The 21,842-nt window shown below is 32.4% G+C and overlaps 1 protein-coding gene and 2 non-coding genes across 3 annotated transcripts; 1 reads left to right on the top strand and 2 right to left on the bottom strand.

Moving 5' to 3' along the window:
* Nucleotides 1-12,244: 12,244 nt before the first annotated feature.
* On the bottom strand, nt 12,245-12,317 carry TRNAR-UCU (transfer RNA arginine (anticodon UCU)). The gene has a single exon. It is a non-coding gene; the product is annotated as a tRNA-Arg (tRNA).
* Nucleotides 12,318-12,418: 101 nt separating this feature from the next.
* On the top strand, nt 12,419-12,491 carry TRNAF-GAA (transfer RNA phenylalanine (anticodon GAA)). The gene has a single exon. It is a non-coding gene; the product is annotated as a tRNA-Phe (tRNA).
* Nucleotides 12,492-15,654: 3,163 nt separating this feature from the next.
* On the bottom strand, nt 15,655-17,474 carry LOC149550905 (uncharacterized). Its single transcript, XM_089789597.1, has 4 exons — nt 17,321-17,474; nt 17,101-17,221; nt 16,937-16,997; nt 15,655-16,019 (listed from the first exon to the last, which is right to left on the bottom strand). The coding sequence occupies exons 1-4, from the start codon at nt 17,346-17,348 to the stop codon at nt 15,711-15,713; spliced, it is 519 nt and encodes a 172-aa protein (XP_089645723.1). The 5' UTR covers nt 17,349-17,474; the 3' UTR covers nt 15,655-15,710.
* Between the last annotated feature and the right edge of the window lie 4,368 nt (nt 17,475-21,842).

Below are 21,842 nucleotides of genomic sequence, written 5' to 3'. Positions count from 1 at the left end.
GTATAGTTGTACCAACCACCACTAGAATGAAATCAAAACTAATTTGGTAAACGAAGAATAATGCAAATCAGTACATCAATTATAACACACACAAAGCAGTTAAAACATATTTTGACTTTCAAAAGTAGATTGGGAGCTTTTTAGACACATTTCATATCACTTATTCTACTCTTTCAATTCCCAATATAGAAAACAGTTGAATGCATAGGATATTTTGGACTGAAATGGAGAAATTTGAAACAAAATTTTCGACTATCAAACAAAGTAACAATAAAAGATTCATTAGCAACTTATACCTCCAAATTAATGACTCCTCTAAAATGCCTTTCTTTTGGTTTTCTGGTGTAACCAAGCTGCGAGAACATCAAACCCAATTCATTAAGATGTATAACTTCAATTGAACAAATTACAATTCTATTGTACACATCAAATGCGACAAACCTTTCTAGATTTCTCATTCAAAACAAACCATTGCCGACTCCAACCATTTGTTTTTGCACTTTTCTTCAGCAAATACCCTGACATCATCAATCAATCTTATTTAAAACCTCATATAAAATTCAAGAGTAGATTACAAAACCATATAAAATAAAAAAATATGTATATTTGCAGCAGTATTTCAGTTCAAAATACTAATGATATATTAGTGAAACTCAAATGTTATAATATATATTAAAATTAAATAATAATAATGACAAATGTCAATAGTGAGTCATCATTTAAAAAATTACAAAATATCATCACCATCTATATTAGATGATATAGGTAGTGGTAAATTAGAAGAACCACAAATAGGGCTCCACTAGCATTGGCATTGGCACTAGCACTCCAATGCCCACAAATTTGCCCATAGTCATCATCAACATCAAGTGCAGCAAAGTGGGGCATGGAAGATTCAAGTCAATATGTTATGGGCTTATTATCTCAGTCCCTTGTGTCCCCTCTTAGCCACTTTGTTTGAGTAGTAGATTTGAATGCACGTAAACCAAGTCCTTTTCCATTTTTTAGTGTAGCCAATTGCAGTTTACTAAGCAGATCCAGGAGTGTGTGATCCAATTCCTCACAAGTGTAGATAAACTAGCAAGCTATTGTGACAAAATATAAGGGTTACAATTTTTTTTTTAAAATTATGATATTGCTATCAGGAAACTTTGTAGTTAAGTGTGCTCAAGCTGTAGTATTAGGATGGGTGACCTCCCATGAAATCCCAGTGCTCCACCTCTATGAGCATCACCTAGATCCAATGAGTGCTAAGTGTTCCAATAATTCTCATGAGAGATGGGTTTAGTGAACCACTACTCATGAAATATGGGTCAATGATTTTGACTCAAAAATCACACAGTTAAATACTGATAGCAATATCACAATGTGACTTGCTATGGAAAAATATCTCCTACTTATCAATTGATGAGCTTAAGGGGCTTTCTAATGAATGGTTCATAAGGCACTACACTTGGTGAAGTTTTTGCAAATTTAGTTACAAGAAGAGTGGGTTTAGCCATGGAGGAAACTATGTAGTTAAGCATGCTAGAGCTGGAGTAGTACTGGGATGGGTGACTCCTGAGAAGTCTTGGTGCTTCACCTCTGTGAGTATCACCTAGATCCAATGAGTGCTAATTGTTCCATTCATTCTCATGAGAGATGGGTTTCATTCATTTCATTAAATATGTATCAACGATTTTGACTAAAAAATCACACAGTTAAATCCTGATAACAATATCACAATTTGACTTGCTATGTTAAAATATCTCCTACTTATGGATTGTATCTCATCAATCACCATTTTAGACATAGATTATACATTTTATAAATGCTACCTGTTTATGAATAGGAATTTATGGATTGCAGCAGTAGTTGCAAAAGAATAGTCTTGGTTCATTTCATTATAAAAATATTTCTTCTTTAGTTGGGTCATAATATTCATCTAGCAACTTGTGGTCATTTTTTCTTGTCAACATTCTCAACATCAGAACAAAATCACGCAAAATCTTTGTGTAAGTCACTTGACCTAATTTGAATGAAGTTCTTATGTAGTTGATCAGATTATCGTGTGTTGTTTTTCAATTGATTCTAAGTCATTTTTCTACTTTTTGTTATTGAAGAGTCATTTCATAATTCGATTCATCCTCACTATGATCACTGTCGATGTATTGGTAAGAATCGCCAAATTTCTCTCTGCCAAATTATTATTATTTGTGGATCAGAAGTATTTAATGCTCATTCCTTGATTGTAGAATTAATGATGACGTTTTCATTTTGTTTTTAACTTTAGAAGTTTGACATTAAGAAGTTTTGAGACCCCAACTGAGACCCCCAAATCACCTTGCCAACTCATGAGGGTCACTGTTCAAAAGGCACTTAATTAGTTTGGAAATAATCAATTCATTTAAGTAGTAGCTATTTGACTTTTTTAATTGGTCTTAAACCATAACATCAATAGATTGATGACTATATGAGTCTTACTCATTTCAATGTTAGTTGGATTTGCTTTAGTATTGCTAATGTAAAAGGCCAATTAGCAACCATCAACAGTAAAGTAATAGAGGATAAGATAGATATGGTGGAATTTGCAAATGAGGCAGATCTAAAAGGTTTATATGATGAACTAATGACAAGGGAGTTCTTCTTGAAGAAAAAATCAAGAGAATAATCACTAAGAGTTGGGGACAAAGACATAAAATTATTCTATTGTTTAGTAAAAAATAGAAGGTTCATTAACAGAATCTTCAAGCTGCAATCCTTCCAAGGTACAGAGGTCACCAATATACCAAAGATTAACAATCATGTAGTTAATTTTTTTTACTAGGCTCTAGAGTTTTGATGTAGAGATCAATGAAGTGCAATTAGTTACAACACTTGAGGCAATTGAGCCCATCCTTTTTGAAGTGGATAATGGAATGTTAGTATCCAAAATAACCATGAAAGAGTTAAGAGTGGCTATTTTTGGCTTAGTAGGTGACAAGGCTCCAAGTCTGGATGGCTTCCAAGACTTTTTCTACCACAAGCTATGGCATGCTTTTAACAAAGAGTTGTTGGGAGTGGTTGAGGAGTCAAGATGGTGAGGGTTTGTGTTGAAGAATTTCAACAATACTCTAGCAACATTGATCCATAGAAAAGAAAATGCAAAAAGAATAATTGACAACTTTTGGCATATATCATTATGCAACACAACTTACAAAATTATCTCTAAGATAGTAGCCAACATATTGAGGATTGTCCTAGATAAAATCATCTCCCATGAACAAAGTGGATTCACTTTGGGAAGGAGAAGTATTTATGGGTCATCACATGGCCCATTAGATGATTCACTCCATCTCCTTAAGAAAAATCTCCATGCTATTGAAATTGGGCATTGGGAAAGCTTATGACAGGTTGGATGGACCTATTCTTTACAAGGTTTTGGAGAAGTTTGAGTTTAGCAAAAAGTGGATTGACTAGACTAAAATTATGATAGGAGGTTATAGGATGTCCCTCTTGGTGAATGGGAGGCCACATGGATTCTTCCCAACACCTAGAGGGCTACAGAAAGGGGACCCCATTTCCATGATCGTATTCATTTTTCTAGAAGAGGCATTGGATAGGAATGCCACTAAATATAGAGAGCTTGGCAAATGAGAGGCCCAAAGAATAGTTGAGGATATGGCCTTAGCAACCCACTCCCAATTTGCAGATAACACATTTTTTGTTGGGGAAACATCAATGAGGGAGGAAAGAGTGATGAAATTAATTCTCAATGCTTATAGGGATGCATTGGGTCAAGATATAAATTGGGCCAAATCTGATACCTTTTTCTTCAATATTAGGGAAAACTTGTGGAGGGTGATAATAGATGTTTTTGGTGTTAGAAGGGGTAGGCTTCCTAGCAAATTACTAGGTGTTCCTCTTTTTGTTGCAGCTGACAGAACTCAGTTATGGAACCATTTGGTTGACAAGTCTACCAAAACCATGGAAGGATGGAAATCAAGATGGTTAACCTTTTTTGGTTTAGCTTATGCTTCTTAGGTCAATTGTATCGGCCATTCTAATATACTCTATGTTTTGCAATTGGATTCCTATAAAAGTGTTAAACAAAATTGAGAAGAGGATAAGAATATTTCTATGCAATGAAAATAATGAAAATAAAAAAGTCCCACTCTTAGCATGTGATAAGGTATGCATGCCAAAAGAAAGTGGGGATTCTCGGCTAAGAGGTTGTAGAATTATGAATGAGGCATTGCATGTAAAGTTGGTGTGGGGCATCTATAATAAACCAAACCAATGATGGGAATAACTGTTTAATAGGAAATATCTTACAAGAGAGAACTGGGAATCCTTCACATAGCTCTACCATGTAGAATTTTTAAGTGGGTTGCAAGAAGGTGATCATAGAGCATGTGTAATGACTTATTGTTAATAGGAAGAAAGTTGATTTTTGGTATGTACAAACCTGAGTAGTTGAACTTAGCAGCTCTAAAAGCATGTGTAGTAGGTTAAGATATGGGCAACCTTAACTTGTAGGTTGATGTATGGTAGTAGTTTCAATATTGTTCCAGCAATAGATGTTAATCTTGCAGAATAAATACTGGATCAGATTTGAGTTGCACCTTGGATTTCAGGCATATTGCATGTATTATGAGTTAAGTTGAATTTACAATATCTAGTTTTGTACAAAAAAATGTCAATCTATAAAACAAAACTTCAACTATAAAACAAATCTATAAAACAAAACTTCATTCAAATGTATTATGATTAATCAAATGTCAATCTATAAAACAAAACTTCAACTCGCCTTTGTAATGCTGGGAAGGAGACTCTTCAATGTTTCTAGGTGTTATTTAATCCTTTCACGCCACCTTCTTTCTGAAATCTCTTTCAATGTCAACTTTGAAGCATTCACAAGCTCTCCTCTGCTACAATCAAGCACCAAAGAACCCAAGATGTCAAACCCTATTGGTGTTGAAGCTATAAAACTCTTTTGGCATGTACTCCTAGCCACAAAATGCAATGTAGAAAATGGTTGAGTGCATGAGCTGTCTTCTGGGTTGCATAACAATGAGATTAGGGCAGCAAACAACGCTTTTTTCAATTTTGACATAGTGTGAGCCCGTGTTGGTCAAAATTTTGACCAACACGGGCTCACATTTAACAAAAAGTATATGTTGCCTTGCACATTTTGACCAAATTGACCCCAATTTATTAGATGGTCAAAATTTTTGGTCGAAAATTGGGTTCAAATGTACTAGTGTAATCAAGGAAACTTGATTGCGGAAAAACTGTAGAAAATTATTATGATTGTATTCTTTTAAAACCCTTTCTAATATAGAGAAAATTTGATTAGATTGGAAGAAAATAATAAACTGAATAGTTAGGGTTCCAAATAAAAAATTTTCATTAGAACTATGTGATTATCATAAATTTTTTAAATAAATATTAATTGAGAGGAAAGCATGTTATAACTAAACTTATACATGCATGTGAAAAAAAAATACTAAAAATAGGAAACTAAGCATATTATGGTTCTATGATTTGAAAGATCAAGGGAATGCAAAAATAGTGATTGCATGTTTATTTTTATTTTATAAAAATATAATTTATTTTTTTAGATTTATTTATTTTAATTTTTTATGATTAATTATTAATTTCAGAAATTAAAAAAATAAAATTTAAAAAATTTATTTTTGAAAAATATTAATTATTATTTATTAACTTCAAAAATTAAATAAATATTAATCATTTAGTTAAAGTGAATTATAGTAATAGTGATTCTTTAAGTCTAGTCAAACTCTTAGTTGCATATAAATAATTTTATATTTATTAATGCAAGAGGGAAGTTAATAAATAAATATTTATAAATTTATTATATTTTAAGAGAAGTTGTCATAGAGTTCACTTTGTAAGCATCTAGTTAATAACTATTTGACTTTATGAGAGAAATTATAAATAATTCAATTACATTTATAAATTTATCTCTAGTTGCATTATGAATTAAAGGAAAAGTAAATATTAATAGTGGACTTAAATAAAAGTCAAATTAATATTTTAGAAATGAAATTGATATTAATATTTAATCTAATATTATATATTTATGTTTTTTATTAAGTAAAACAAGTTTTAGAGGGGTGCCTAAAACCTACCAGTTAACAACAAAAGATGATAAAAGATCAGAGCAAGCTACAAAACAACAGTTAACAATAGGCCATACTAGGTGACCATAGCCAAACTAAAGAAAAAATAGCCACAAAGAGGAACAGGTAGGCTTATACCACTAAAAGCCAGGGGGAAGACAAAAAATCAGGAATGCCAATCAGGGCACCATTTCTTTGACCAACTCCATAGCCTTGAGCTCTAGCTTTCCCATGGTCTCAGCCACAACAGTCATCAAATGAATGTCATTTGGAGAATCCTCCTTTTCCCTCTTCCTCTTGTCCACTCTCCTTTTGTTGCATGGGCTCTCTACTAGTAGGTACTCATCTTCTTCAGCGACCCTAATTTCCTCATTGTCCTTATCCTCTTTCCCCTAGTGCTTTCCTTCATCATCGAGTGCAGTTGTTTTATACTATCATTCAAACATTTGATAATATTGAGGCTCTGGTTAGCTGGGTTGTGGAGGGAGCTCTCCATCCTTTCCACTCTTTTTTCCATCTTGGTTACCCTCACATCCAACTTGTTAATTTTGTCAGTCTCGTCCTTCCCTTCCTTCCTTTCCTGCCCTTGCATCCTTATCTTAATCTCTTCTATTTCATGGAAAATCCACTTAATAGATCAAAAATTTTCCACCATACTATTGTGAGCATTGTTTAGAAGGTTCATCCCCACCTCCCTTACATTATTACTTAGAATCACCAAACCCAGGTCAATGAGTTCCTCCAAACGAATCCTACCATCACTTCCCTCCAAGACCTTCGGTTGGACATGTTCTCTCACGAGGCCCATTTTCACTATACTAGTAACAAAGTTCCTCCAAGCTATTTTCCTGCCCTTAGCACCAATAGTACAAGTGGTTTTTTATGAACCATAATCCTCTTTACTCTCCTCTTGAGCATTAGGATGGGTCTCCTTTCCCTTACTATGTGCCTTCTCAACTTCATTATCTCCTTCCCTCCTCCTTTTGGCTGGGATGTCATCCTTCCTGCTTACATGTACCTTACTGGTACTTGCCTCTTTCACATCATCCTTATCATCCATTTCCATCCCCTCTCTTCCTCTTCATTGTAATCGTCTGCAGAATTAACTGGCCTTTCTCAATCTCTTTCTTCTTTTTCCTACCCAAGTCCTTCATAATATTGGCCACCTCATCTTCATCATCCCAATGCAGGCATTCACTATCCTTAGTATTCGAAGGAAGGTAAGAGTTTTTTATTTCCTTCGAGGACTTCGCTTTATGGGCAATAGCTCTTCCATGGGTTTGAACCTTGCAGTGCTCATAAATAAGTAACTACATACCCTCATTATATATTTATGTTATTAATTAAATCATTTATGATTTAAGATTATTTAAATTAATAACATGATAATATTGCATGATATTTTATATGCACAAAAAGATTAGATATTTAAATACTTATTATTTTAAATAAATATATTAGCATAACAAGTTATATTAACATGTATATATTTACTTTATTTTTAAACACCCTTATGACCCAAACAAAACAAGAGAAAATGATGGAATTAAATCATATGGCTAAAAACTATGCATTTTCTTATATTTTATTTATAGTCTTGTGATGTTTATTTTTGTGATGGTTTTCTTTGTGAGTTGTTTAGTTGGTCAAGTTAGGATGTGCATCAGAGGCATTTTTGAGATTTCTTTATAATTATTTGACGGTATGTCATAATGTACTTTATGATTTGAATTGAGATTTATGTTTTATGAGTTTTATGCTATTGAACCTTTACGAGAACTTGGGTTTTGAGAGCCAATTTTATTTTTGGGTTGCGTGTTAAGGAAACAAATTTGATTGGTACTACTTTGTGGTATAAGACACAATTGTGGTTTGTGATTTTTGGGAAGGTGGTCTAGGTACATGTCTATGGGAGTAGCTTGCAATGGGGGCTAAGGCCCAAAGTGGCTACTAGGGTAACTCATTGTAAATTGTGTAATAAGTGATAACATAACAATTAAAATATTAAAAAGATACGTTAGATATTTTGCCTCATCCATGTCTCAAGTTCTTGTATAGGCTAAGGATGAGAATGAGATGATGCCCAGTGAGAGGTATGCTTGGTTTGCCTTGTCTTCATGAGAGGGTATTCTAGTTCCGCATGTGTCACATTAAGGGTCCAGAGTGACCAGTCCAAGGTAACTCAATGCTTGAGAGTCTAGGATCTAGTGAGAGAGTAGTCTAGAGTAACTCAAGTAGTTTGACCATGTGATGACACTCCCTAGTATTAGCCCAAGTCTCCTTCATGTTTTTTATAATATTTGCCTCCAGCAGTGTAGTTGTTGGATATTACTTTTGATGGTGCATTTATTGTGAGTTGTACATATATTGTTGATAGTTGACTTTTATTAATGAGTGTCAGTTGTTTATTGTTGGTGTACTTATTGTTGGTGATTTAATTTTATTGACGACTGTTGTTATCTATTGATTACTGTTCTTGGACATGTGGCCTTTGACTTAAGGTGGATACCTTTCATTGACTTTATCTTGATTTGATACGGTATTGCATTTGGTATATGGATGTTGACTTGGTGTGTGATGTTGATATTGGAATGAGTGTCCTTTTTATTTTGATTATATCTTCTTCTTGAGTAGTTTGGGTTACCCTTGAGGTAGATTTAGCTATCATTATTCCTTGCCTAGGATTGTTTTATAGTTTGATTATTTGTGTGTGGATCATACATTATCTCTCCTGCATGGTGGGAGTGGAAGCCTGGCAACTGTTGGATGCCTGTTGATATATTTGTACCATTATCTTTCTTATTCTTATTTTGGAGACCTCTATTTAGTTGATGTATGTACATTATCATGTATCTTGTATTTTGATATGCTTGTTTCTATTATTGCATACCCTGCAACATGTGCAATGGATGTTGTTCATTATATGTATTTCATTGTATTAGTTGTTTTTATGCATTTTCTTTAGAGATGATGTATTTTTTATTTCTGTATGATCATGAGACATTGTACTTGATATGTAAACTAATTAATATAAACTTATTAAATGTGACTCAACGTAAAGGAATCCTTGAGGAATAGAAACTGTATTTGTAATTTCTTATGTTTACTTGATGTGTATGTTGCTTCCATATTGTTACTTTGGTATTGTTTAAACTTTAAAAAAAGTGTTTTAGTAAAAATTGTAACATATTAGATTTATTTCTTTTGGGTTCCCAAGCGAAGCATTACATGATCACTCACCGAGAAAGATCATCAAGGTTGCATTTATCGAGATGACTTACAAAAATCAAATAGGAGAGGCACTATAGTACACACACTTAGACATAGGTCCATGTGTCATCTAACGATTCAAATCCAAGAGCACACATGCCAGCTCCTTCAAATCGAAGCTCATGAATACAATCTCCAAAGTTTGTCAATAAATCAGGAACACACAACCAACAGTCGCCAAAATGGCTCTAACTCTAAGATGATAACCCCAAACTCTATGCACACTTAAGACAAGGTTTTCTAATTTGCCTCGAACACATTCCCAATCATGCAAACCATAACTCCATAAATATGAGCCTAAAGCCCCTCCATACAGGATCCCTGACTTCCCTAGGATGCTCTTGCATTAGTGAGAATAACTTTTTTGAATAGTAAATATTTTGTCTATGACCACTCATGAACTATTAAGATTTTTTTCCTATAGGCATACATATCTGTAGGGTTTTATCATTGATTCTACTTGTTTGAAAACAAGTGCTCAATTTAATTCTAGTTAATTTTGTTATGTTCAATTTTATTTTTTCCACTCTAGGCTTTCAAGAGAAAATACCATCTATGAAAAGGTTCAAATCGGCATGGATGGCATTAGGTACAAGAAAAACACATAGACAAGGGGTGGCCATATCTATTAGCATCATTTTGCTTTGAGTTGCACCCAAAACCATGCCCACGAACATATATAATGTGCTAGGTAATATCAAAGAAGACGATTGAAGCCTTCAATAACTCCTAGTATTAATGTTGTGAAGGTATATAACCACAAAATCTAACTACCACATTAATGGTAGCTAGGGAAATATACCTAGGTCTTTTAATAGAAAATACCTATGGAGCCACATCCTCCAAGTAATTTGAATTGGAGCCAAATATTAAGAGTAAGTATCATGGTACACTATTGTCTTAGACAATAGGTGGATGAATAGTATGAGATGGAAAAGAGTGTTTAGAGTTGGTTTTTTGGGGATATCATGCAACTTATTCCATATGTGAAGGACTGAGATTCTAAAGTAGATGAACAAGTCTAAAATTCCAACAAAGTAAACAAACTAAATAATGAAGGCATGTGATGATAGTGAGGTGTTTGAATTGAAAGTTTCAAACCTTGACTATAGAAGGACATGTACTTCGGAGAAAAGCTATAATTCCATAATGTCAAGGTTTGGAAAGAGGACATCATCTTGTACAGAAAAGAACACAAGGCACCAAGATTTAACGTGGTTCACCCAATCCCTGGGCTACGTCCACCAAACAACAAGTCCAATATTTTTATGATCCAGTAATTACAACCTGATTGCAATCTGTAATCCCTTATAGCTCAATATTGCTGCAAAAACCAATTTCGCATCACACCTTATGAAACAACCCCTAACCCTAAGCCCTTTTATACAAGTATTTTAACCGCTTTAGGGTTATAATTAATAATTACATGTTGGCCCAAAATCCTAATAAAATAGGGCCCAATTTATTTTTTTCGAATTTATGAAGTATGTACAGTACTTTCTTGATTAGTCACCACAATCTAACAGGAATGATTGTAATGAAATAAAATAAAATATGGTTCTATGCATACCATCATGCGGTTAACTCCACTTAGGTTTCAAAAGAGGACATCATATTGTACTATTAGAGTTTTGGGTGGAATGATTGTAACGAAATAAAATAAAATATGCTTCTATGCATACCATAATGTTGTTAACTCCACTTCATAAAATCCAAATAAGCAAATGTGATATTCAATACTAAAAAAAATAAACAACACTTAATAAAGTCCAAATAAGCAAATATGAAATTCAATACTAAAAAAAACAAGAGCTCTCATGGAGCTAGAGTCCCTGCCTATTATAACAAAATTATGACTAGCTTTACTCTAAGATTAAAACATTTTTAATTTTGTTTAGTTTATATGATATATACCCTCAAATTTAATTATAATTTTAAAAATGATCAGATATTCTATATTAAAATAATGTGAATTATCTTTTGAAAGTATCCCAAATGTTAGAATTATTGAAAGGGTCAATAGAATTCTACATTGCAAGCATAAATTAGAATATTGCATATAAATGATGTCCATGCAAATATAAAGCTTCTTGATAAGACAAGTGAAAAACAAAAAGTAAAAACTACTACTTATTAGTACCCTTTTATTAAATCAAAAATCTCCACATGCATTTGCCAAGGGAAGGTAAGACACTACTATGGGAGTGGGGCATGAAAATATTTTATTCCAAAGTGCTCTATTTGTTTAACATGTAATCAATTGATATGATTTTTTATTTATTTTTAGCTTTTTCACTTGTCTCATCAACAACGAAGGCATAAGTTTGGTTTTGTTAATTTCTAAAGTAAAAAGTTTTGTTAAATTATTAAAAAATTCAATGTATATTTATATTATATGAATGAAAAAGAATTGAGAAATATGATTGGACAACTAAAATGAATAATTGTACTCCAAAATATAACAATAAATGAATTTGTTGCCCAACCAGCAGAAGATCTGCGCAGCTAGGGTTTTACAGAGGGTCACTTCATTTACAGTGGCAGGGATGTTGGGATGTAGAACACCACAGCAATAAAGCCAAAATCTGAAAGTCACTACACCATGGCTATGTTTGGCCTTGAAACAGGCAAAGGGGAAATGCAGAGTGTCTTTGCTAGGAAAGCGCTGATGGTTCAGGCAAATTCTAGAAAATGCACATAAATGAATTTGAAAAATAAATCATTTCAAACTTCATTATAAAATGAGTGCTAATGTAAAGACCTCTAATAAGCAACGACAATACTTGAGAGGAAAAAGCTATATGCATCTAAAAGATTGTGGACATGTACTTCGGAGAAACGCTATAATTCCATCTAAAAAGTCTGTTGTTCACGCCCGGTGGGACTCGAACCCACAATCGCCTGATTAGAAGTCAGACGCCTTATCCATTAGGCCACGGGCGCCATTTTGATTTTGAAGTTAGCTAGTACTATTAAGAATTCATTCAAGCGGACCTACAAGATCTCCAGTGATATAGGTTAGAAGCTAGTCAATAAAGTGTAGCGCGGGGATAGCTCAGTTGGGAGAGCGTCAGACTGAAGATCTGAAGGTCGCGTGTTCGATCCACGCTCACCGCACGCAGCATTGTTTTACTGATTTTATAATTTTTACGCATTCTTGATTTACTGTGTATTTCCGCACTAATTTGGTAAGTAATTTGATGTAAATTTTTTCCGTATACATTTTGTAAGAATCCCTAACATTTTAATGCCACTGTTAAATGCAGATAATTATAATACTTGCAATTCTTTTATATTTTCATATGTATTTGAGATAATTATCATGCATCTATTACAAGATGAGATTTTCTATCTGTGAGACTTGAAGTTAGTTTAGAATAGTCACAGTTCACATGTTTATCTAGGAATCACAATGTACTTTTGACTGTACTAAAAAAAATTTTGGCTTACAAAAAGAATTTTTAAAAAAAGTGGAATGTTATAGCTGAATGAACAATAGTACATTTGTCCTATCATATATATAAGAATAGAAAGCATTTTAATGTACATTTTTAATAAATTATTAAACTTTATTTAATTTAATAATTAAAGATGTTTTTATTGCTCTAATCTATTTGCACGGAGAGTCCCAGAGTTAAAATTTGTAACTAATCTACTTGTAGATATAACAGTTACAATTTGTAAGACTTTTCAATGGATCTTTGGTAAATTTAAAATGTTCTTGAAGAACCCCTCACAAATCATTGCCGAGTTCAAAATTAGAACATCATAATAAGAAATAAGATCAAAATTATGTTAAGAATGAATTTTAAAAAATAGATATCCCTAAGCCTAAGCCTACAATTTTTAACAGAAAATATGAATGTATAATGACTTATAGTCAAAAGTTCTCCCTAAAAAATTGAATAACTTATTTTTTATATATACCATCCAAACTAGGTGATTCAGTTTGATAGTAGACTCAAGACTAAAATGCTATAAAATATCTATTATTCTATAGTAGAAACAGAAATGTGCAATTTACAAACAACTCCTGCACCGTTTATGGATATCATTAGTTAACATCCTTTTCTTTGGTGTCTGCAACATAACTTGAATTTTTTTTATAAAGAACTTGATATGCTGCAAGCTAATGAGGACTCTAATAACTAGTTACAGAGGAACCAAATAGTAACAAGCGTACCAAAAAGAAATCTAATTTTGCAAGATTAATCCATATCTGGCACTAATCAGAACCGAAACTTTACTTTCTGAGTGAGAAAACAAAAACGAAATGCATGTTTACACTTAAAAACTATATTCTTAGAAAACAAAAACCGAAATGCATGTTTACATTTCAAAAACAATAGTCTAGTTGTAATATACCTGAACAAAGTCAGGCTTACAACCTTCAAAAATCAACTCTTGCACAAGAAAAGTGTTGCAATACAACATATATTACACCAAAAACCTGCCTTAAACTAAGCCTAAATGTTGTATTACACAAACAGCACACTCTTGAACTAAGGATATGGATCAGCATTAAATCCAGCCATATAAATGCTATTTTTTCTCCTAAACATTCTAAGAAACTGTTGACTAAGTAAATCCTTTAGAATCACATACAATAGATGAAATGAAAGATTTGAGAGCCCCAAAGCAGCTACTTGTCACCTTCTTCATACTATATTTCTTTTCCTTTATCTCCTTAACCTCCAACTTGGTTTCTTCAGGAAGACAAAATCTCTTGGACTTGTAGACATAAGCCTCTGCTACAAAAGCTGCAGCAGATGCCATAACGCAAGCTCTCTCAATTAAGAGCTAAAACACTATCCAACTCTTCTTATCTGGCTCCCCAAAATCCTTGTACAAGCCTCACTATTTATAATGGCTAATTTTAACGTTAAAAAGGGATGGAGAAGGAAAAACATGGGGACCAAACAAAAGTGAATTGATATGACAAATCAATGACTAGTATGGCAGGACACAAGGCTGCCCTTTCTGGTAATATATACAGACTGCACCGAATTATTGGTTCAAAGATACTTAATGAGAGGTCATGATAAATGATAAATGAAAATCTTGCACTATGTACAGCTTGTTTGTGACATAGTTGAGTTCCATACATATATTATTATAAGGTATTTTTACAGTTGGTTGAATTTAACAATTTTTAGTGCATGATATTGGTACAACTTTTATATAGGTAGAAAGATGTTTTAAATGATTGTTTGTTTTTCTTTAATATTCAGACGCTAAAACTGTTTTTAAAGTCCATAGATCATCCGTCTTTAGATAAAGTTGAATGGTTCCTCCTAACATCATCAAAATCCAATCTATACTATAGATTCTAGAAGAATCAAATTTAATTATAATGACTGCTGATATGCTTTTACTATCATGACTTGTAAGAAGAGCCATTTCCATTCTCCTATATGCTCCTTGACTGTCGGAATAGTTAATCCATATTGCTTTGGACATAGGATGGTCCTGAGTATCAAACGGAGTATCTGACAAAATCCATGTGCCCACAGTCTGTAGCCTTTCTTATTCAATATGAACTACTGTATAAAAGCACTTTTAAGGTACGAGAGTGGTACATGCTACTGAAATTATATTGTTTATTAATTCTATACTTCGCCAGACAATGAAACTCACCAGTCCCAGTTTTCCTATATTTTTGTTTTACATGGACTGGAGTATTAAGTGCAGTTTTCTTTCTCTATCTGTTAACATTGAAGTTTTAAGGACCACAAGTAATAGACCTTTCATAATAACTGAAATTATCCTTATGGAAATTCTAAATCTCTAATTGACAAAGTTGTGCATCCATTTTGCTCTCTATAAATGGTTTAGGGTTCTCAATTATTGAGGGAGTAATTTGCCAAACTCGTGAATTTGTAAAAACTTATATGAAACGAACAAGCTGTATGGAAATTATTGATCTTGTGCAGTATGATTATCTAAGAATTAGATTGTTGTGGATTTCTTTGGGACAGTTTTATTGGCATTAATTTGAATTTATAAATTCGTCAAACTTTAAATGATCTTGGATTTTTGTTATAGTATTTTTCCATATGTAAAATATTTAAAATAAAATATTTTCCAAATATATTTTTTCCTTCCTTTCAACATGCCTATCTTATTGTTTCTTGGATTAATCCTTCAATGGCATTCATAAAAAAGATCAAGGCCTCACATGATTCAATACAAAAAACAAAAGAAGGTGCCCAAAATAGACAATTTAACTGTATTGAAAAGTAAACTGAAGTATGAGAAATGAATATTGGTACACAGAACACAAGAAAATGAATTTTTTTTTTTCATTTAAGTAGCAGTCATATTTTTGTGGTCTGATTATCCCTTCTTAAGTTTAGGGCGAGAAATGCTCTGAAGAAAAAGCATGCCAACAACAGCAATGGCTGAAGCAAACACAGAATCAGATAAGTTGTTGAGGGATTTTCCAATGAGGGGTACTTTTTCAGAAGACTCCTTTGTCATCCCTGCCATAATTGGGGCAGCCACCATTATCATAGCAGGCCATCTAAATGAACTAACTGCCACATCTTTGTTTATTTCACTTATTAGATCATAAGTGCACTTGTCCAGGACAAAAGTAGCAAATTGCTCTTTTCCTACATGCCCATTGTTGTCTCTCTCAAATCTCTGCAACAAAATAACACTGAGCATAGTTAGAGTCTTACACAAGAAAACCATGTTTTTAAGATTAAATTAGGGTTGGAAATTGAGTTGCTGTTTCTATGGGTTATTTAGAACTCTCATATACAACTTCATTTTTAAAGTGCACTAACAACTAGCTCTGATCCTTAAAGTGCACTAACAACTAGCTCTGATCCCTATTTCATTAATCTGAAAATTGATTTTTGTTTGTAAAGTACACTAACAACCAGCTCTGATTCTTAATAATCAATCTAAAAATGATTTTCTTAATAAATTAGGATTAGCAATTGTTAAGTTATGACCTATAAATTTTCATTTGTTATTAGAGTATTGTACCAACTCAATTAATCTTTAGTTTACAAGTCTATTGTCAATTCAACACTAATATTATATTACATTAGCATTGGGCTTTTTAAGACTTTATCTTATGAATTTAAATAGAAATTTGCATTGATTTAAGATTGATGCAGAAATCTTGAATAAGTTATATGGCAAATAAAAAATGCACTAAGACCACCCTTAAACATCACAACTAGTCTTATAATTAAGCTTAGTATATGATGTTTAAAGTGTTCTATGCACTAGCAACTAACTACCATTCCTATTTAGATTTCTATTTGAAGAAACCATCATCAATCTAAAATCAGATTTATATTTTAATAAATTGAGTTTAATAAGTGTCCAACGAATATATATATAATTAGAATTTATAAACTTTTCATTTATCATTAAAATGTTCTACCAATTGAGTTAGTTGATCTTTATTTTATGAACCCATTGTCAATTCAACACTAATATAATATTACATGAATACTCAGACCAAATCTTATGAACTTATATAAAAATTTACATTGATTTAATTTTAATTTTAATAGTAGATATCAAAATGCAAATTAACAAACCTCTACATCTCCTTTCGAAGGTGGATCAATATGAATACCCGGCATCATTCTATTGATATCACTATTTCAAAAATAAACAAGCCAGAATAAAGCCCATGTTAAATATATATTGTTCAGAAATATTTTGTTCTTTTAAAGATTAGATCAATGTTATGAGTTCTAACTTGAATGCGAGAAGAATGCCTGTGTAGACATCATCGACATCTGCAGAATCTTTGCCTTGTGTAACTTCGTCAAATATTTGGTCTGTGATCTCCATCACTCTTTCTCTTGGTGTAGGAGGCCCTGAAAAATAATTTATTAAAGCCATAAATATAAGAGTATTCAAAAGACAACCATTAAATCAAAAGCTAAGTATGGTATAAGCATGAAATCAATTGTTACCTTTGGCAATGTTTTGTGAATTCCCCATTCTCTCTTGTCTTCTCTTGTTATTGCAACTGGCAATCACACCATTTATTTTAGAATGGGCTCTGGTTGCTTCGGAGCAGGGAAATGAATAATAAAGTAAAATATTTATTCACAGAGCATCTAGACTTTATCCAAATGGGTGTTGATTGGATAAAGGATTGAAATAATATGGGGGCCGTGTATATTGTTCTAAGAATGGTTGTTTTGGTATTTCGTTGTTAAAAAGGGAAGGTATTCTTAACTTCTTAAAACTTCTACTGCTAGAAGGGGAATAAAGTTGTTAATAGATAAAGAACCATTAGTAGACAAGGAATAAATTTCCCTCTCAGCAGATAACTGTATATTAAATGCTTATTTGTATTTGTCTGCAATTATGAATGGAATAAAGTTCTTATAGATAAACAACCATTATATATTAAATGCTTATTTGTATTTGTCTGCAATTATGAGAGGAATAAAGTTCTTATAGATAAATAACCATTAGTAGACAAGGAATGGATTTATGAGGAGATAAGGGCATATTAAATGCTTATGTGTATTTATTTGCAATTATGAATTTAGAGATTTGAAGGTGTTCATAATAGTGCTGATCACAGAATTTATTTTCATCTTAGGTTTAGTTTTTATGTTATACAAGTTTGTTGTGATTTCATGTAATGAATTTAAATAATATTATCTTTTAATGATTTTATCATGGTATTAAAATTAGATAGGAGATGATTTTATTATAAAAGTGTCTCATAAATTTTAAGATATGAGAATATAAGATTGATTTTTTAAATATATTTTTGGTAGAGAATGTCATAAGTGAAGTTGATTAGTTGATGAATTCAATGTGTCAAAACTATTACAAATAGAGGTATTTACTTAACAAAAGTCTATAAATTGCCATTGGATGTGTTGAAGTTGATGAAAGTTCAACTCCACAGCTCCCAAGAATCACTGTATGCAAACACCTATTACATAAAGAGAGAAGCAAAAGCTATGAAAGCTCAAATTTAGAGATCACAGAAGATGAGACATTTTTGATGTGCAAAAAAGTTTTGCAAATTGTATTGAATTAATAATTGTTACGAAGAGATCAATCCTTAGAAAGGAGATCAAAACCCTAAAAAGTAAAACCTAGGTTGCATGATCTAATAATTAATTATTATATGCCCAAAGTTTAGCTTAAGTAAACTATAGATAATAAATGAGACTAATGTCATGGAAGAAACACTTATTTAACAAAGGAAGATGGAAAATATGGCCAATATGAAAAATCCCCCAAGACACTTTATAATGTACTGTGACTACAACAAAACACAAAGATGTGCAAGATATGCAATAGAGTGACACTTTATCTTAGCACATTTGCAAAAATACTACAAAGTGATGTCAAAAAATATCAAAATAGATATAAGACTGGTACAAGAGATAGTAAAACCCATGATGAATCATTTGAAACAACAAAATCGATTGTTGAACTTAAAACAACCAAGATATCCACTAGAATGTAGAAAAAATAAAAAATTGAATAGAATGTGCCTAGAGAAAATTATGGAAAAGCAACCAACATTAATAGAAAGAGTACATAAAGACCTTTCCAACAATATAAAAAATTCCCAAATTGAAGATCAGATGCTCAAGATATGTCTCTCAGAGTGCAAAATAGAACCCCTTTCTTTGACAACAAAAAAAGTACCATTCTAGAAAAAATTACCAATAAAACCTACACCAATTTGTCTGTCTTGAAATTAGCTTTATGATGATATCTTGTTTGCAAAAAACAAAGTCTGTATACTTGAGATATGGGCAAAAATGTGAAGGTAGGTCTAAATAAATTTAGAACAACAAGCAAAGGTGAAACACCTCAATTTTTGTGCCAGCATGCCTCAATTTCTAAACTAACTTGCCTTAGTTTTCATGCAAACATGCCTCAATTTCTATGGTTCTTTTCATAGGAGATATTGCATTCAATTTCAATATTCATAATGTCTTACATCTCAGCATTATAGGGGTGTTATATTGGTTCTATTGCTTTCTTGGTTTGATGGAGTGGGCTATATATTCAATATTTGATCCTATGTACTAGGTGGTTGCAGTGGCTGGATAACTATGGATTTCGATGAGATGGATCATTTACCATATAGAAATTCTTTCATTCCTATTTTTGGAGGCCATGAAGATACCTTCCATCTTTGATTGATCATCTCTTCAGACTTAGTCTTCTTTACCTGGTCATGTTCTATATAGTGGAGATTCTTCAAATCAATAGTTTGACAATGTTTGCAGCTTCGTGCTTCCGTGGTGTTTTATATGATCATCTCTTTTATTCCTATCTTCTAAGAAATTTCCTATTTTGGAGGCTTCTTCCATCCTTCACTAGTTCTTTTTTCATTCTTTCCATCTCTTTTTGGAGTAGAGTTTTTCCCATGTGATTTTCTCTATTTCTCCTCTTTATAGAGATTTGGTTGTTCTTGGGTACCTCATTAGACTTTGTTGTTTGGACCCAATTCTACTTTCAATAGTAGTTTCTAAGTTTTTGGCTACTCCCTAAGTTTATCTTAAGGGGGGTGTTAGAGTAATAAAGTATTTTCTTATTAATTAAATTATATTGATTTAATTATTAAGTCACTTATTATGTCTAGTTTTCTTAAATTAAACTTTAGGCATATAATAATTAATTCTTTTATTATTATCACACAACCTAGGTTTTACTTTTTTAGGGTTTTAATCTCCATTATAAGGATTAGTCTCTTTGTAATTTATTCATTCACTTTAGATAATAGCAATCTCTATTTTTACTCATCAAGAATCTCTCATCTATGGATCTGAGAATTCCATCCTCCATAGCTTTTGCTTCTCTCTTTCTATGATAGGTGTTTGCATGCAAGTGATTCTTGGGAGCTATGGGGTTGATCTTTCATCAACTTCAAGATGGTATCAGAGCTAAAAGGTAAGACATGAACACTAAAATTGAATGCAATATCTGATGTAGAAAGAAGAACCAAGAACATCAAGAGTGTAAAAGAAGTACAAAAATATATAATGGCATGTGTCATCGACACATCATGAGGCTAATGTCTTGGAAGGAATACTCACTTGACAAAGGAACATGGAAAATATGGCCAACATGAAACTCCCAAGGCACTTTATAATGTAAGTTGCAAGTACAATAAAATACAAAGATGTACAAGATTCTAAAACACAATAGAGTGGCACTTTATCTTAGTGTGTGTAATGGCCCTTACCAATAGACCACTAATAACCACTAATATTGAACTGTGGAATTTCGTCAAACACTTGGCATGCAAACTAAATACACTGCTGAAAGTAAAATGCTAAATAAAGGAAATTGTTGTGCAACAAATCTACTCAAATAACTGATAATTTCTTGCAACTACAAACTGAAATGTAAGAACCTAGATTGAGCAAATGTTGGAGACTGAATGATGAAGACAAAATGATGAAAATGCAACTCCAAATTGCCCCCCAATTTGCTGACCATACGACTTGTAGGTACAACTGTATATGTACATATTGGTATGACTCCTAGAAAAAATAAATGCTGGGCTAAAAGTTGCCGAAAATGATATAGAAATGATTTCCAGGCTCCAAGGAAAATTCTCCTAGAAAATAAAATTCAAACTCCCAGCCAATAGTGATATATGAGCAAAAATGTATGTCCAGGCTGAAAATCGAACCCTACTGAAAAAGCCCAAATAAGCTCAACTTGAAGTAGCTGAATACCACTTCCAAAGTGCAACCCTTCAAAGGATATTTCACCTCCTCAGTTATGCAAGTCCTTAGGAGACTCCATTCTCAAAGATCAAATGACAATCTGCAGACCAAGATGGCGCCACAAATGCTCAAAGAGAAAAGTAGTGTAAACTCAAAACTTGGGATGTCCAAATGAGAGGCCAAGCACCCTATTTATTCACTTTCTTAAGAAGCCTCTAAGAACTTCTAGAAGTATCCATAAAATATTCTTATGAAATCCCTTTATAATTCACTTTTATAAAAAGTAACTTTATAAAATAAAAAGTGCAACTCAACTCAAAATTATAGTATTTTGGCCCCGCATAGCACATAAAATAAAAATATAATAAATCTCATCTCTCCAAGAGAAAATAAGACCATCCAATCCCCAAATAATTATTAGAATAACTCTCTCACCAAAAACATCTGACTACGAGAGTCCATGATAGGCAAATTCACTTAAAAATAACATGTCACTAAAAAGGGAACATGACAGTGTGTTTGTAAAAAATGCATACAAATGGTGTCTAAATAGACCAACAGAGGCATAAGACTGGTACAACATATAGTACAATCTATGATGAATTATATGAAGTCAAAAAATTGATCCCTATACCTAAGACAACCAAGTTATCTACCAAAATACAAAAATGCAAAAAATTATATAGAAGTTTCCTAGAGCAGAATTCAGAAAAAAAACCAGTATCATTGGAAAGAGTATAGAAAGACCTTTCTAACACTATAAAGTTTTTGA

The sequence above is a fragment of the Cupressus sempervirens genome, chromosome 6 (genome assembly GCF_028749045.1).
Source record: "Cupressus sempervirens isolate cs-2001-9-10 chromosome 6, ASM2874904v1, whole genome shotgun sequence".
NCBI lineage: Eukaryota > Viridiplantae > Streptophyta > Pinopsida > Cupressales > Cupressaceae > Cupressus > Cupressus sempervirens.
Note: the sequence above shows the minus strand (reverse complement) of the source record. Positions and strands in the feature narration are given on the sequence as shown.

Bases quoted from the DNA above. Each gene is read 5' to 3' on its own strand.
- LOC149550905 (XM_089789597.1), bottom strand. From the start codon at position 17,348: ATGGGGAATTCACAAAACATTGCCAAAG. The intron at 16,998-17,100 runs GTTAGAACTCAT...TTTTTGAAATAG, and splicing joins GGCATTCTTCTCGCATTCAA to TGATATCAATAGAATGATGC. The intron at 16,020-16,936 runs GTTTGTTAATTT...ATTTTGTTGCAG, and splicing joins CTTCGAAAGGAGATGTAGAG to AGATTTGAGAGAGACAACAA.